Source organism: Tenrec ecaudatus, chromosome 3, assembly GCF_050624435.1.
Source record: "Tenrec ecaudatus isolate mTenEca1 chromosome 3, mTenEca1.hap1, whole genome shotgun sequence".
NCBI lineage: Eukaryota > Metazoa > Chordata > Mammalia > Afrosoricida > Tenrecidae > Tenrec > Tenrec ecaudatus.
Window position 1 is genome coordinate 196,355,888 of NC_134532.1, and position 17,202 is coordinate 196,373,089.

General features: G+C 44.4%; 1 protein-coding gene across 3 annotated transcripts in view; it reads right to left on the reverse strand.

Moving 5' to 3' along the window:
- TBC1D19 (TBC1 domain family member 19) overlaps positions 1 to 16,673 on the reverse strand; it is a 134,605-nt gene extending 117,932 nt beyond the window's left edge. Inside the window, exon 1 of one of the 3 annotated variants that reach the window (XM_075544459.1) lies at positions 16,454 to 16,673. In XM_075544459.1, the coding sequence (XP_075400574.1) occupies positions 16,454 to 16,552 (99 nt within the window). In that variant the 5' untranslated portion in view covers positions 16,553 to 16,673. The remainder of the gene's footprint in view (positions 1 to 16,453) is intronic. The other 2 variants (XM_075544460.1, XM_075544461.1) reach the window with 2 other exon arrangements.
- Between the last annotated feature and the right edge of the window lie 529 nt (positions 16,674 to 17,202).

Here is a 17,202-nt window from a genome sequence, read left to right on the forward strand (position 1 = left end):
AGAGCCTGTCACTGGCACAGAAAAGAGGCTCAATTTGACACACACTGAATTGGGTATCCCCATTTTTTCCTAATTCTTTTAGCAGTCTGTGGAACTTTCAACATTCTGCGTTTTTTTAAAAATCATTTTACTGGGGGCTCATACAATTCTTATCACAATCCACACATACATCCATTGTGTCAAGCACATATGTACATTTGTTCCCATCATCATGCTCAAAACATTTGCCTTCTACTTGAGCCCTTAATATTGGCTGCTCATTTTCCCCCTCCCCCCTCCCTCATGAACCCTTCATCATTCATAAATTATTATTATTTTGTCATATGTTACACTGTCCGACGTCTCCCCCCGCCCTCTTCTCTGCTGTCCCTCCCCCAGGGAGGAGGCTATACGTAGATTCTTGTAATCAGTTCCCTCTTTCTACCCCACATCCCCTCCACCCTCCAGACATCGCCACTCTCCCCACTAGTCCTGAAGGAGTCATCTCTCCTGGATTCTGTGTTTCCAGTTCCTATCTGTAGCAGTGTACATCCTCTGCTCTAGCCAGATTTGTAAGGTAGAATTGGGATCATGATAGTGGGAGGGGGGGAAAAGGAAGCACTTAGGAACTAGAGGAAAGTTGTTTGTTTCACCGTTGCTACAGTGCACCATGACTGGCTCATCTCATCCCTGCGACCCTTCGGTAAGGGGGTGTCCAGTTGGCTACCAATGGGCTTTGAGTCTCCACTCTGCACCCACATTTACAATGAGATGATTTTTTGTTCCTTGATGCTTGATACCTAATCCCTTTGACAGCTCATGGTCACACAGGCTGGTGTGTTTCTTCCATGTGGGATTAGTTGCTTTTGAACTAGATGGACACTTGTTTATCTTCGAGTCTTTAAGACCCCAGATGCTATATCTTTTGATAGCCAGACACCATCAGCTTTCTTCACATTTGCTTATGCACACGTTTGTCTTCACTGATCGTATCAGGAAGGTGGGCACCCACTGATATGATTTTTAGTTATTTTATATCTGATAACTGGTTCCTTCTACACCTCATGGTCAGACAGGCTGGTGTGCTTCTTCCATGTGGGCTTTGATGCTTCTCAGGTAGATGGCCGCTTGTTTATCTTCAAATCTTTAAGATCTCAGACGCTATATCTTTTGACAGCCGGGAACCGTCAGCTTCCTTCACTACATTTGCTTATGTACACATTTTTCTTCAGTAATCGTGTCAGGAAGGTGTGCATCCTGGAATGCCAATTTAATATAACAACGTGTTCTTGCACTGAGGGAGTATTTGAGTGGAGGCCCAATGTCCATCTGCTACCTTAATACTAAACCTATAAATATATGCACATACATCTATTTCCCCATCCTCATAAATAAATATATTTACATACATACTTTCAACATTCTTCACCAGCACCACAATTCAAATGCATCAATTCGTCCTCAGTCTTCCGCATTCAATGTTCAACATTCACATGCACTGTTACTGTTGTTGTTGTCAGGTGGACCTTATGAAAACAGAATGAAACACTGTCTGGTCCTGTGCCATCCTCACAATTGCTCCTATGCCCATTACTGCAGCCACTGTGTCAGTCGAGTTTGTTGTTTAAGAACCGATTAAAACTACCATGGCTTGGGTTAGTCGTGGGGCTGTAATCTCATGGTTGGCAGTTTGAAACCACCAGCAGCTCTACAGGAGAAAGACTAGGCTCTCTTCTCCTCTAAAGAGTTACAGTCTCAGAAACCCACAGGGGCTCACTATGAGTCAGCATTGGCTCAATGGCAGTGAGTTTGGTTTGCTTTTTGGATCAGGCACACGTTAGTTACAAAGTGACATTTTCACTCTAAGACATTTTAAAGTGCAGCAGCTTTAACCAATGCAGTGTATCCTTGGATTTCTTGACTGGTGCTAGAGAAGAATGCTGAAAGTGCAATGAAGTGCTAAAGCACAAATCTGTCTTGGAGGAAGTACAACCAGCATGCTCTTTGGAAACAAGAATGGCATGACTTCATACACATACTTTGGACATGTTGTCAGGAGAGACCAGTCCCTGGAAAAGGACATCATGCCTGGTAAAGTAGAAGGGCAGTGAAAAAGAGGAAGGTCCTCATGGGGATGGACTGTCACCGTGGCTGCAACAATGGGTCGACCACAATAATCGTGAGGATGGTGTAGCTGGGCAGTGTTTCGTTCAGTTGTACATAGAATTGTTATGAGTCAGAACCAAGTCAATGGCACTGAACAACAGCTTCTTCACAAGACTCTCGGTCCGTTCTAAAGCTGTGGCCCAGACTGGTTTCTGTAAGCCTAGCAGTCCCAGGAGACACTCCTGGTAGCCAGGAAGCAGCTTTGGTTTCACCTTGGAAGCTGTGGCTCTGCACAGCTGACCGGGTCTTACACTCCATCTGTGTTGTGTAGTGCCAACCCTGCTCTGGTTACTCTCACCCGAGGGCACAGGCCTCACTGGCTTTCCTTTGCTAACGTCCCCAAGCTGACTCACTGCTCAGCCAGCACTGGCTGTCTTATCCTCCTTACTCCCCACCTTTACTTCTTAGCTTCCTTTCATGGGATACTTTACGCCTGAAACTGTCTTCAGTTCACCTTTAGTAATCCATCTCCCTCTCACTGCAATTTGGCCTTGCCGAATTCAAGAACGCTGCATGACCTTCTCTAGCAAGCTCAGTGATGGCATAAAACATGAAGAGACAGTTAACGTAAATTCTCTTCTGATCTGTATCTCATGCCTCCTACATAAGTTCTATGGGAACAAAGACTTAGTTATCTTGAAATTCCATGTAATATCATCCATTTCTTGACTGATTGCTTTTCTTTCTATCATTAAAGAACACGACAGTCGCTAAGATAGATATCAACCATCAAACTCACTGCCACTGAGTTGATACAGACTGTGAGCAATACTATAGGGCAGAGGAGAACTGCCCCACTGGTGTTTGTGAGGCTGGAAATACTTCCAGGGGCACAAAGCCTCACCTCTCTCCCACGGAGCAGTGCGTGGTTTCCCACTGCAAGATAAAAGGAAGGCCCATGTGACTCCCTAGTTCATACCAAGCACAGTCAGAGCCCCTGAATTATCATTTCAGAAATCTGTTGGAGAAATCCAATCTGGCCCTTCCCCTACTATGTGCCAAACCTCACAGTAAAATACTGTCACTTCCCCTACTGTGTGTCAAACCTCACAGAAATGTACAACAATGAACACTGTAATTGTGGCACTAGCGCGCGCGTACACACACACACACACACACACACACATGAACACTGTAATTGTGGCACTAGCACACACACACACACAAAACACATACAGCACTGTCACTGAGCCTTTGAGTAGCTTCCATCTCAAGGTGACCCAAGCAGGTGGCCAGATGGATTGTGGGGAGGCTACTAACCTAAGGCTTGGTGGGTTGAGCCTAGCCAATGGCATGACAAAAGAAAGGCCTGGTGAACTCCTTCCATAAAAATGAGGGCCAAGAAGCCCCTAGAGGAGCCCTACTCTGTAAAACATGGGGTGCCATAAGAATCATGGCATGGATGTTTCATGTACTGTGCATGTCCTCTCCTGACCTTACCAAAAATACATTTTTGATTTTTATTTCCCTACACAAAGTAAAGAAATGAATATCTGTTCTCACTTTTTCTACCACATCTAAATCCTCTATACATAGTACAGGTTGCTGATGAAACAGCTAATACTTAAGACATGGTTTCATACTTTGTCTAGTGAGGAACACTAGCACTCAGATGCTCTAGGGTCTGGACTTATGGCAACACCCATTCGTTGTATGATTCCTCCTTTCTCCAACCCTATCTTCTTTCAGGTTCCTTCCTTTCAAATAATTCGATTATTCATAATAAAAATCTGAGCAAGAAGATGGACTAAACACTTAATGGGATGGAAATAACATTTGAAGCTTTCCAGGACATGCAATTTAAATACGAATAATGTCTGCCACTACAAAGTAACAATGCTACTCTGGTGTTAGAGGTCAAATGTAGACTCGGGCCATTGCCCCTGGAGCAAGGGGAAGAGTGAAGAAGTCAACTTTAAGATGCAGGTGTCTTTACAACAAAGTAACGCACACAAATTCAGGACAAAACAAAAGCAGGAACCCTTTTCACAGACTGCACAACCCGAGATGCTGCCCTCTTTAAAGAAGTCACCTTCAATGTGAAACAGAACACATTCAATACTATCCACATGGGACTATACATGATGAAAGACAAGACCTGGTTCCAAAGAAAATGAGCCTAAAACAAATGAACTTTTTAAAATTGTATGTGATTTTATTTTTCTAATTAAGCTGGGCCAACACTCCATTGGCATTTTTAAAGTATACTCAATTCAAATGGAGGCAGTATATATAGAAGGTGCGGAGGGCAGAAAAATCCCCGATTAAATGTTTACCAATCTGTGTGGTTAAGTAAAATATCTTCAATGTATCTTTCTATCTAAAAACTCCAAACTCCCTGCCAGTGCGCCCATTCTGATTCATTGCAACCCTGCAGGACAGGGTAGAACTGCAAGCGTGGGTTTCCAGACTGTTCATCTTTAGAGCAGTAGGAAACCTCATCTTTTTTCAGCAGGGCGGCTGCTGGTTTCAAACCCTGGCCCAGTGGTTAGCAGCCCATCTCATAACCACTACCCCAGTGATTGATTGGATGGGACCATACAAATAAGGGGCAGAGGAGTCCAACTCCGGGATTAGTCAGTCTGTCATTTCCCTGGCCGGAAGAATGAAGCTTCTCAGAAGCAGGAAGAGAGAATCCTCAGGATCATCAAGTACGAAGTCACCAGCAGAGCAAGCCGAGATAGCTCTCTGCCTCAAGCAGAGGCCATGCCATGCTAAGACCAGAGGCTGAGGCTAGGAGACCATGGCACAGACCATGAACAGAGGAGCAGGACTAAGACTGTGAGACTGAGGCAAAGCACCAGGTGACTGCCTAGCCCACTGAGGCAGAGGCCAATGGGCCACCTGGCTGCTGACTGAGGAGAGGTGGTGATGGGGACCAATGATTATGTCCTTAATGTTTTCTGCTCTTGGCTTATGGTAACCTCTTAACTTCCCTAACAAACACCCATAATTGTGAGTTTTGTCTGTGAGTTCTATGTGGTCAACTGCAGCAAATTAGTGAACCCAGCAGAAAAGCAGAGTATTGGGGGAGGTTGGTTGGTGTCAGAAAAGATAAAGACAGATGGAGGTGGAAGCTTTTCTGACCTCAGTCTTATGGCAACTGACCTGGGGCTGGTGTGGAGAGGGGCTCTCCACCTCCCTTGTGTAGCCATAGAGGTCTCCAGGGCGTTTTCCAGCATGTAACAAAAAACAGCCAGTTGTTCAAAAGTGTCTTATGAAAACTGGTAAGTTGCCATTTTAAGAGTCACCTGATTTAGGAGCTTTGGTGGCACTGCCAGGTAAGCTATGGCTGCGAACCACAAGGATGGTGTGTCAAACCCACCAGCCTCCCCTTAGAAGACTGGTTAGGCTACTGCTACCATCAAGCCTCAGAAGCCCTTTACAGAATCTACTCAATGGCAGTGGTGTGGGGTTTTTGTTTGTTTTTTTGATGGTTTGTTGTTGTTTGATTGTTTGATACTGAAGGAGCCCTGGTGGAATATTAGGTAGGAGAAGCCAAACCAAAAGGTCAGTAGTGGTCCAAATCCACCAGCCCCTCAGAGAGAGAAAGATGAGACTGCCTGCCTCTCGAACAGTCTCGGGAACCCCAGGGAACAGTTCTACTCTGTCCTGGAAGGTCACTAGGCATCAGAATCAACGTGATGTCATGCGGTCTGTTTGGTTTTCATTGCCATGAAATGCCTATGCATATGAATATGAAGGAACCATTTTTTCAAGCCCATGACTATTCTGCTTTGGGAAGATCTATAATTACATTTTAAATTATGAAGCTATATTCTCTTTGTCTTAAGAACCTGACATGTATATTGGGTAGTTTCCCATATAATTAATTATTCCCTTGTCATACTTTAATGTCCTATTATGGTATCCTATTTTTCATTACTTCAAAGCAATGAACTAACTACCTTGTGCTATATTATGTACCAATCTATCATTTTTATTAGAAATTCTGAAATCCAAAAGCAAGATTTTTTCATAACTTAAATTGTTATCAAAATCCACCTTGAGATGAATATAAGGAAGAAAAGGGGAGTGGGGGCATGGGGCACTAACCCACCCAAGGGGAGGGTATACTTTATATCGTCACAGGGAAAGTGGGACCAGACTTCAACCCAGTGCCCCAAGGTGTGAATGCAATATCCCAGCATGGAGTAGGGAACCAGTGGAGAGGTCTGGGAGGCTGGCCCCAGCACCAAAAATTAAGTGGATTCCTGCCCCTACACCGAGAAGAATTTGTTTCCAAGGACGACATTGATTCTGCAGCTCCAGGAGATGGACATATCTGATTAGAGCACACGGGAGCAGATGAAGGGGTCGGAGGAGAGAGTGGAGCACAGCCTGGCCCACCAGGCCATGAGGATGATGTTCCTGATTAGAGCAGCCAGTCCACAGAGAGAACAACATGGCTGGCCCCACTATGAGAAATGATGCCAATCAGTGACTAAGGGAGATACAGGGGACAGCACCGGAGACACAGTGTGGGAACTGCACCTGAACTGATCCCACCACACCGAGGCAAAGCACTGGGTGAGTGCAGTGGAACAGCAAGGGAATGGAGTGGCAAGGTCCCCAGGGAATGCTGAAAGTAGACTTTGGGGCCAGGGCGTGGTGCCCCAACAGACTGGACTGGAAAATGCTCCTAAGGGCCAGCAAATGATCCTTGAACTAACTACAAGCTTTTCTTTTGTGAAGTGTTTTGTTTTGTTCTTTTTTTTTTTTCCAGTTACAGATTGAATTATGGGTAGGAATCCTGAAGTCACTGGAATGACAATGGAAGGTCGACATCTGGATTTCAAAGGAGACAGCCCAAGTATGTCATAATCAACTTTACAATGCTGTCTGATAACAGAGATATTTACACCCCTCAACTATCAGAGAGCTTGCACAGGAGTTAATAGTCCACCGACTATTACCTTACTAGTATTACAGATTTATTTATACACGCTTTTTTTTTAACAATTTATTGGGGCTGATACAATTCTTTTCACAGTTCATACATATACATACATCAATTGTATAAAGCACATCTGTACAGTCTTTGCCCTAATCATTTTTTTTCTCTTTTCTTCTTTTACATTTTATTAGGGACTCAAACAACTCTTACCACAATCCATACATATGCACACATCAATTGTATAAAGCACATCCATACATTCCCTGCCCCAATCATTCTCAAGGCATTTGCTCTCCACTTAAGCCCCTTGCATCAGGTCCTCTTTTTTTTTTCTCCCCCTCCCTCCCCTTTCGCCCCTCCCTCATATGCCCTTGGTAATTTATACCTCGTTATTTTGTCATATCTTGCCCTATCCGGGGTCTCCCTTTCCCCCTTCTCTGCTGTCCCTCTCCCAGGGAAGAGGTCACATGTGGCTCCTTGTAATCAGTTCCCCCTTTCCAACCCACTCACCCTCCACTCTCCCAGCATCGTCCCTCACGCCCTTGGTCCTGAAGGTATCATCCACCCTGGATTCCCTGTACCTCCAGCCCTCATATGTACCAGTGTACAGCCTCTGTCCTATCCAGGCCTGCAAGGTAGAATTCGGATCATGGTAGTTGGGGGGAGGAAGCATCCAGGATCTGGGGGAAAGCTGTGTTCTTCATCGATACTACCTCACACCCTAATTAACCCATCTCCTCTCCTAAGCCCCTCTATGAGGGGATCTCCATTGGCCGACACTTGGGCCTTGGGTCTCCACTCTGCACTTCCCCCTTCATTTAATATAATATATATACACATACATATATATATATACACATATATACACATACATACACACACTTATATCTTTTTTTTTTTTTGCATGATGCCTTATATCTGGTCCCTTGGGCACCTCGTGATCGCACTGGCCGGTGTGCTTCTTCCATGTGGGCTTATTTGCTTCTGAGCTAGATGGCCGCTTGTTCACCTTCAAGCCTTTAAGACCCCAGACACTATCTCTTTTGATAGCCGGGCACCATCAGCTTTCTTCACCACATTTGCTTGTGCACCCATTTGTCTTCAGCGATCCTATCATGGAGGTGTGCAGTCAATGATATGATTTTTTGTTCTTTGATGCCTGGTAACTGATCCCTTTGGGACCACTCGATCACACAGGCTGGTGTGTTCTTCCATGTGGACTTTGTTGCTTCTGAGCTGGATGGCCGCTTGTTTATCTTCAAGCCTTTGTCAGTGGTTTGCTGTTGTTGTTGTTGTTTTATTGTCTGGTTGTATACTGTTGCTTTGTTTTCTTCTGTCTTGTTTTCGTGCATGTTATTGTCTCCACAGGTCTGTCTAAATAAGACAGGCTGGATGAACTATCTGGAGGAAAACAACGGGACCGACAGTTCTGGGGGGACTTGGGATAAGGGGAAGTGGGGGGGGGTAAGGAAGTGGTGTTAACAAACACAGGGACAAGGGAACAACATGGGACCCAAAATGGTAGTGAGGGGGGAGTGGCAGGCCTGGTAGGGAATGATCAAGGGTAAGGTTACGTAAAGAGGTATAGCTGTAAGCCAGGTGGGGATGGAGCATGGTAGTAGGGTAGGAGGAAGGGTAGTAGGGTAGGAGGTAGGTAGTAGGGTAGTCAAGGAAGATGGAGGAAAGAGCTAGGAGTCAAAGGGCATTTATAGAGGTCTAGACAAAGACATGTACATGCAAATATATATATGAGTACAAGGAAATAGATCTATGCGTCTATATTTATAGGTTTAGTATTAAGCTGGCAGAAGGACGTTGGGCCTCTACTCAAGCACTCCCTCAATGCATGAATACTTTCTTTTATTAAATTGGCACTCTACGATGCTCACTCTCCCGACACAACTGCTGAAGCCAAAGCAAGTGAACAAGTAAATGTGGTGAAGAAAGGTGATGGTACCCGGCTATCAAAAGAGATAGTGACTGGGGTCTTAAAGGCTTGAAGATGAACAAGAAGCCATCTAGCTCAGAAGCAATAAAGTCCACATGGAAGCACACCAGCCTGTGCAATCACGAGGTGCCAAAGGGACCAGGTATAAGGCATCATGCAAAAAATATATATATATATGTATATGTATATGTATGTATGTGTGTATATATATATATATATATATATATATATATATATATATATATATATACCATAGTGAATGAAGGGGGAAGTGCAGAGTGGAGGAGACCCAAAGCCCATTTGTCGGCCACTGGAGATCCCCTCATAGAGGGGTTTAGGAGAGGAGAAGGGTCAGTCAGGGTGCCATGTAGTACCGATGAAGAACACAGCTTTCCCCCAGATCCTGGATGCTTCCTCCCCCCAACTACCATGATCCGAATTCTACCTTGCAGGACTGGATGGGGCAGAGGTTGTACACTGCTGCATGTGGGAGCTGGAGGCACAGGGAGTCCGGGGTGGATGATGCCTTCAGAACCAGGGGGTGAGGGGCGATACTAGGAGAGTAGAGGGTGAGTGGGTTGGAAAGGGGGAACTGATTACAAGGATCCACATGTGACCTCCTCCCTGGGAGACGGACGGCAGAGAAGGCGGGAAAGGGAGACTCTGGATAGGGCAAGATATGACAAAATAACAATCTATAAATTATCAAGGGCTCATGACGGAGGGGGGAGCGGGGAGGGAGGGGAAAAAAAGAGGACCTGATGCAAAGGGCTTAAGTGAGAGCAAATGCTTTGAAAATGATTAGGGCAAAGAATGTACAGATGTGCTTTATACAATTGATATATGTATATGTATGGATTGTGATGAGTTGTATGAGCCCCTAATAAAATGTAAAAAAAAAAAAATCCACCTTGACTTGACTTGAATTTATTAGGAAAAACAGATCTGACCTGAACTGATTTGAGATAATTTCAGTCCTTATTTGTCATGCTTAATGTGAAAATTCAAACATTTTGCTCTAGAAATAATGTTTATAATTATACGGTGCCACTAAGTCTTTGCCTTACACCCTTTGGATATGTTAGCAAGAGACCAGCCCTTAGAGAGGGGCATCATGCTTGGTAAAGTGGAGGGGTAGCAGAAGAGAGGCCGGCTCTCATGAGGTGGATGGACACAGTAGCTGCACCAAAAGGTTCAATGTGGGACGGCGCAGGGCCAGGCAGGGCTTCCTCCTGTTGTGCATAGAGTGCCTGTGAGTCGGAACCAACTCGATGGCACCTAACAATAACACTAGACCCTGGTCTCACTACCGCTGAGTCAATTCTGACTCATAAAGATGCGAGAGAGCCAAATAGAACTGGGCTCTGGGTTTCCATGACTGTAACTCGTTATGGAAGTGGAACGCCTCATCTTTCTCCCTAAGAGTGCCTGGTGATTTCCAACTGCTGACCTGGAGATTAGCAGCCCATAAAAAAACAGTGGAAGCACTACTCATCTATGCTAAGAAATTTGCAAATGATTGGTCACATGACTGGGAGATATCCATATTTGTACCCATTTCAAAGAACAGTGACTCAAGAGAATGAGCAAATTGTGTGGAACACAATCATTAATTTCACATGCAAGTAAAATTCTTCTGAGCTAATCCAACAACAGTTGCAACAGTACACTGACAGGGAGGTGCCAGAAATTCAGGATGGATTCAAAAGAGGATAAGACATAAGGGATATCATTGCTTATATTAGATGAATCTTGTCTGAAAACAGAGTATATGAAAAAAGATGTTTGATTGTTTTATTGACTATGCAAAGGATAATACAGTCTTGAAAAAACCAGGAATTTCAGAACACTTCATTGTGCACATGAAGAACCTGTGAATGGATTAACAGGGGGGTACAGGTATAGAACGAGGGCATACTGCATGGTTTAAAATCTATAAAGGTAAAAATAAATAAAATAAAATCAAGAAAGGTGTGATTCACCAGCCTGTGTGATCACAACGTGTCAAAGGGATGAGGTATCAGACATCAAAGAACAAAAAATCCTATCATTGTGAATGAGGGGGAGTGTGGGGTGGGGACCCAAAGTCCATTTGTGGGCAACTGGACATCCCCTTACAGAAGGGTCGCAGAGAGGGGATGAACCAGTCACAGTTCAGTGTAACAACAATGAAACATACAACTCTAGTTCCTAAATGCTTCCTCTCCCCACCCCCCATCATGATCCCAATTCTACCTTACAAATCTGGCTAGACCAGAGTATGTACACTGGTACAGATAGGAACTGGAAACACGGAATCTAGGACAGATGATCCCTTCAGGACTAGTGGTGAGGTGGAGATACCGGGAGGATGGAAGGAGGCTGGAGTAGAAAGGGGGAACCAATTACAGGGATCTACATATAACCTCCTCCATGGGGGACAACAGAAAAGTGAGTGAAAGGACACGTTGGACAGTGTATGATATGACAAAATATAATTTATAAATTATCAAGGGTTCGTGAGGGAGCAGGGAGGGGGGAGCGGGGAGAGAAGGGGGACAATGAAGAGCTCATGCCAGGGGCTTACGTGGTGAGCAAATGTTTTGAGAATGATGAGTAATATACAAATATGCTTTATACAATTGATGTATGTATAGATTGTGATAAGAGTTGTATGAGCCCCCATTAAAATGATTTTTTTAAAGTGTGCTTAAGGGTTGTACTCTCTCATCATATTTATTCTATCTATATGCTGAGCAAAGCATCAGAGAAGCTGAATTATATGAAGATGAATGTGGCATCTGGATTGGAGGCAGACTTATTAACAACCTCTCATAAGCAGATGACACAACCTTGCTTGCTAAATGTGAGGCGCAGTCGAAGCACTTGCTGATCAAGATCAAGGATGGCAGCCTTCAGCATGGAGCACAACTCCATGTCAAGAAAACCACAACCCTCACAAAGTGACCAATAAGTAACATCATGATAAACCGAGAAAAGACTGTGGTGGTCAAGGATTTCATCTTGCCTGGATCCATAATCAATGTTCATGGAAGCAAGAGCCAAGAGATCAAATAAAACACTGCCCTGGGTAAATCTGGTCTGCTGGACCCCACCAGGCATTCTCCATCGCCTCACAAGCATGTGAAAGTTGGACACTGGATGAGGAAGACCATAGAAGAATCCATGCATTTGAATTGCGGTGCTGGAGAAGAATATTGACAGTTCCACAGACTGCTAAGAGGACAAACTGATCTGTATTGGAAGAAATATAGCCAGAATGCTCTTTAGAAACAAGGATGGTAAGACTTCATCTCACATACTTTGGATGTGCTATCAGGTGAGCTCCACCCCTGGAAAAGGACATCATACTTCGGAAAGTAGAAGGGCAGCAAACAATTGTGAAGATGGTGTGGAACCAGGCAGTACTTCATTCTGTTATATATAATAAGGTCGCTATGAGTTAGAACCAACTGGAAAGCATCTAACAATAACCACAATAATACTGATTGTATATTACAAAGGGACAATGGCAATTCAATAGACACAGGATAGTCTTTGCCACTCAATATCCCCATACAAAAAGTGACTCTCAAGATTTCTTCTAATCAAGATTTTAGATTTTGTTTTCTTTACAAAATTCCAAATGGACCATAAATCTAAATGTAAAATATGAAACTATAAAACTTCTTGAACATAGGAGAAAATCTAAGTGGCCTAGAATTGGTAATGAGTTTTTGCAATACACCTGAACCATGATCGATGAGAGAAAAAACTGGTAAGTTGGGCTTCATCAAGATTTTAAAAATCTGCTCTGTGACACTGTTATGGAAATGAAAACACAAGGCACAACTGAGGAAATATTTATAAAACAAAATTGATAAAGGACACATACAAATATACACAGAACTCTTTAAATTCAAACAACACAATTAAAAATGGATAAACTCTGAATAGACACCTCACATACACACACAAAGAGAACAAATAAGATGTTCAAAATTGGACATCATTGGAGAATCACAAATTAAAAGAACAATAAGATACTACTGCATGTTTATTAAGGAGCTCTACTAAAACAAGATTAAGCACTCAGCTGCTAACCAAAGACTGGCAGTTCGAACGACCCTGAGACTCCATGGAAGAAAGACTTGGCGATGTGCTCCTCTGGAGGTTACAAACTAGAAACCCCAGAGGCCAATGCTGTTCTGTCGCGTGGGGCTGCTATGAGCTGAAACAGACTCAACAGCACTGAACGCAACAGCATTATCAGAATGACTAAAACCCCAAACACTGAAAATCCTAAATTACAAGAATGTGGAGCAACCGGAACTCTGTTTCTCTTCCAACAGGAAAGCTACAGCCACTTGAGGAGTTAGTCTGGCAATTTCTTACAAAGCCAGACATAGGCTTACCATACGATGCAGTAATCTCACTCCTTAGTATTTACTCAAGTGTCTTGAAAACCCAAGTCCACACAAAAACCTGTCCATGAGTATTTACAGCCAGCAGCTTTGCCCCTAACAGCCCAGACTTGGGAGCAACCAAGATGTCTTTCCATGAGACATTGGGATGTTATTAAGGGAAAAGAAAAATAAACTATCAGTCTGTTGTATGAGCCCCGAATAAAATGTAAAAAAAGAAAAAAAAACTATGAGTCTGATGATACACAGTAACTATGTAACAGCAGCTGTGGTTACTTGTTAAGCAGTGATCCACAAGGTCTGTAGTTCGAAAAATACAGTTGCTTTGCTGGAGAAAAATTACCTTTCTACTCCGATAAACAGCTACAGTCTCAGAAACTCGCAGGGGCAGTTCCACCATGTCCTATTGGGTCGCTATGAGTCACCACCGACTCGGTGGCAGTGTTTGGTTTGGGTTGACTCTGTGGGGGGAAAAGATGAGGCTACCGGTTCCCATAAAGATTTACAGTTCTTGGAAACACTATGGCAGTGGGTTTGGGATATAAAGGTTCCAATCAGCAATACCAGAGAAAGAAATAATGGGAAGAGAGATGGGAAAGGAAGAATGAACTGTCTTTATTTTCATATGACCCATGTACGTGGAAAGTCCCTCCCCAAGGTACTAGAACTAACAAGTAAGCTTATCAACATCTCAGGACGCACAGAAAATAAATAAATATCAATTTATCTCTATATACTAATGACCAAATAATGCTCATTAAAATGGGCCATTTATAACAGCATCAAGAAATAAACTAAACAGGATTTATTTGCTGAAACTAGAAAACTCTGACAAAAGAAAATGAAGAAGATATATACAATGTTCATGGATCACAAATTTTAATAATATTATAGGCAAACTCCTCCCAAAATGATATACAGATTCAACATAATCCCAATCAAAATCCTAGCAATCTTTTCTGGAGTAATTTATAAACTGATTCTAAATCTTGTAAGTCAATCTAAAAGACCTAAAATACCCAAAATACAATTGTGAAATGAGGAGGAAAAAATTAAAGTTGATTTCAAGATTTACTATGAACCCAATGTCATCAGTCAACTCCAATTCATAGCAGCCTAAATAGGGTTTCAGAGATTAAGAATCTTTACCAGAGCAGAGAGACCCCTGCACAGTGGTCGGTGGGTTTAAACCACTGACCTTGCCATTAGTAGACTAACACATAACCCTTAGCACCACCAAGGCTCCTTAAGATTGACAATAAAGTTACGAAAATTAAGATAATGTGATAATGGCATACTGATAGATAAATCAACAAAACAATATAGAAAATCAAGAAATAACTGTATGAGATTATTTCAAACATAAATCAATTTTGAACAAATATGTCAAAGAATTTAAAGAAATAAAGATAGTTTTGCTTTTTTCCCCCCTTAACAAATACTGGAAATATTGGCCATCCATATGCAAAACTCAAAACCAAGTCAACTTGTACCATGCACAAAAATAAAATCAAGATGGAACACAGACTTAAATGTAAAACTAAAATAATAAAAACCTTGAGAACAAGAGAAAATAAACAGACGATCTTTGAGACCGTGAGTTAGGCACTGATTCCTAGGTTGGGCACAAAAAATATGAATCACAAAAGAATACAATTACGAATGTTATCAAAATTCGTAACTTTCGCTCTTTGCAAGCCACAGTCAGAAAATTTAAAGTCACAGACGGAGACGAAACATTTACAAAATCTATCTGATAAAAGCCATCTTCCACACACAGTTGTTGGAACTCACACCAAGACGCAATCGATGTCTTCCAGGAGACTGCTTCACTAAAATGCATGCAATTGAAAAGGTGGGCAACATCTCTCGTTAGTAGGAATAAGCAATTAAAACTAAAATGCGATATCACATTCATAAAAAGAGTACAGTTAATTAATTAGAAACTAACAATGTCAAATTCTAGGGAGGACACAAGACAACTGGAACACAATTTGTTGATGAGAATTCAAAACTGAACAGCTACTTTGCAAAGTTTCCCGCAGAATTCAACATATGTTTACACCATACAATTCCATAGTTCCGCACAAAAGAGGGATGAAAGCAAACATCCACACAAGAATATTTATATCTGTCTTACTCAAAATTTCTAGCCCCGGAAACATCAAAAATAAATGCCCCACAGCCAGTGGCGACTTATCCAAGCAACGGAATACGACTAAGCAATAAAAAGTAACAACTCAAATATGCACCAAGGATGAATCTCAGAAACATTATGCGAAGCGAAAGAAAGCACTCTCACAGGTTGGCGTGCGGTTTGGTTCCATTTATTTAACATTCAGGGGAAAGGCAAAGATATTCTGGTTAACCTGGGCACCCTCACTACAAACAAACAAAAAACAAACACCTCTCCACACTCACTGCCAACGAGTCAATTCTGACTCATCTTGCCCTAGAGGGCAGGGCAGACTTGCCCCGGTGCGTTTCCAGACTGCCATTCTCTAAGGCAGTAAGAAAGCCTCGTCTTTCTTCCGCGGGGCGGCTGCTGGTTTTGAGCTCCTGACCTTGTGGTTGGCCTCCCAACCCATAATCCATGATGCCACCAGGGCTCCTCCCATTACAAAATGCTCCCTAAATACAGGACCAGAGGATAAAGGAGGTATCGCTGCCGTGAGAGACCCGAGCAAGAAGGGCAGATAGGGGGATGCGAGAGCAAAAGGGCACGTGGGGGCCTGCCCCCACGGGCTGACACGGCCCAGACTTCCTTCCCCGCGTCCAGCTGCGGACAGGAGGGGACGCAGGCAAAGACAAGAGCAAAAACAGCCTGGGCGGTTCTCGGCCTGCAGAAAGGCGGGGCGCGCCCCACCCACCTTCCCCCCGCCCGGGGCGGGGCGTGCAGAGCCCGGCCCGCACCTGGCAGCGGGGCCGCGGGACACGGGACCGGAGCCCGAGAGCCCGGCGGCGGACTCCCGCCCACGCCCGGCCGGCCGGCCGAGCGGCTGGCGACGGCGAGGCGACCCCGCCCGCCGCTCCCCTCCCCTCGCGCCCGGCCCCGCTTACCCAGGCCTGCCGCTCCAACTGAGCGTACAGATTGGAGCCTTTGAGCTTTTGGACGATGTGGGCAATCAGAAGGGACAGATCCGACTCCTCCTGCAACATCTCCCCGGCCCCGGCCCGCCAACGCGCGGGACAAGCCGCCGGCGCGGAAAGAACGGGCTGCGGGGTCCCACTGCGGGCCGGCGACACGCCTGCCGGACCTTATTACGCAGGCACGCCGCCGGCGGCCGTTACCAGGCAACCGCCGGGTCGTGCGTCCGCCCATCTCCTGTGCCCCCCGCGCCCGGAGGTCTCGACACCTCCGTTCCGCCCGCAGGAAACGACCTGCCAGGGGAGTAGTTTGCTTTCTATTGTTCCAGCGCCGTCTAAGGTTGGAAGGTGTTTCAGCCTCACCGCCCCTCAGATGCCCAAGGGGAAGTAACTCGGAGAATTGGGGAAGATGCTGTAAAGGGCCCTTTCTTTTTCACCCTTCCATCTTTGCAGAAAGAGAGCTACCCCTACTAATAAGGCAAAATGCACTTTAAGAATTGCCAGACTCCTAAGAGAGAGAGAATGAAAACGAGAGAGAACCTTAGCATGGCCCACCAAGCCCCAGGGACGACATCCCTGCTCGGAGCAACCAGTGCATAGAGAGGACAGTAGGGCCAGGCCCCACCAGGAGATGCGACTTCCCTCATTGGCCTACAGGGGAAGGAAATGCGACTGGCAGCAAGGGGAGCAAAGTCCCCAAGGAATCCTGAAAATGGACTTCT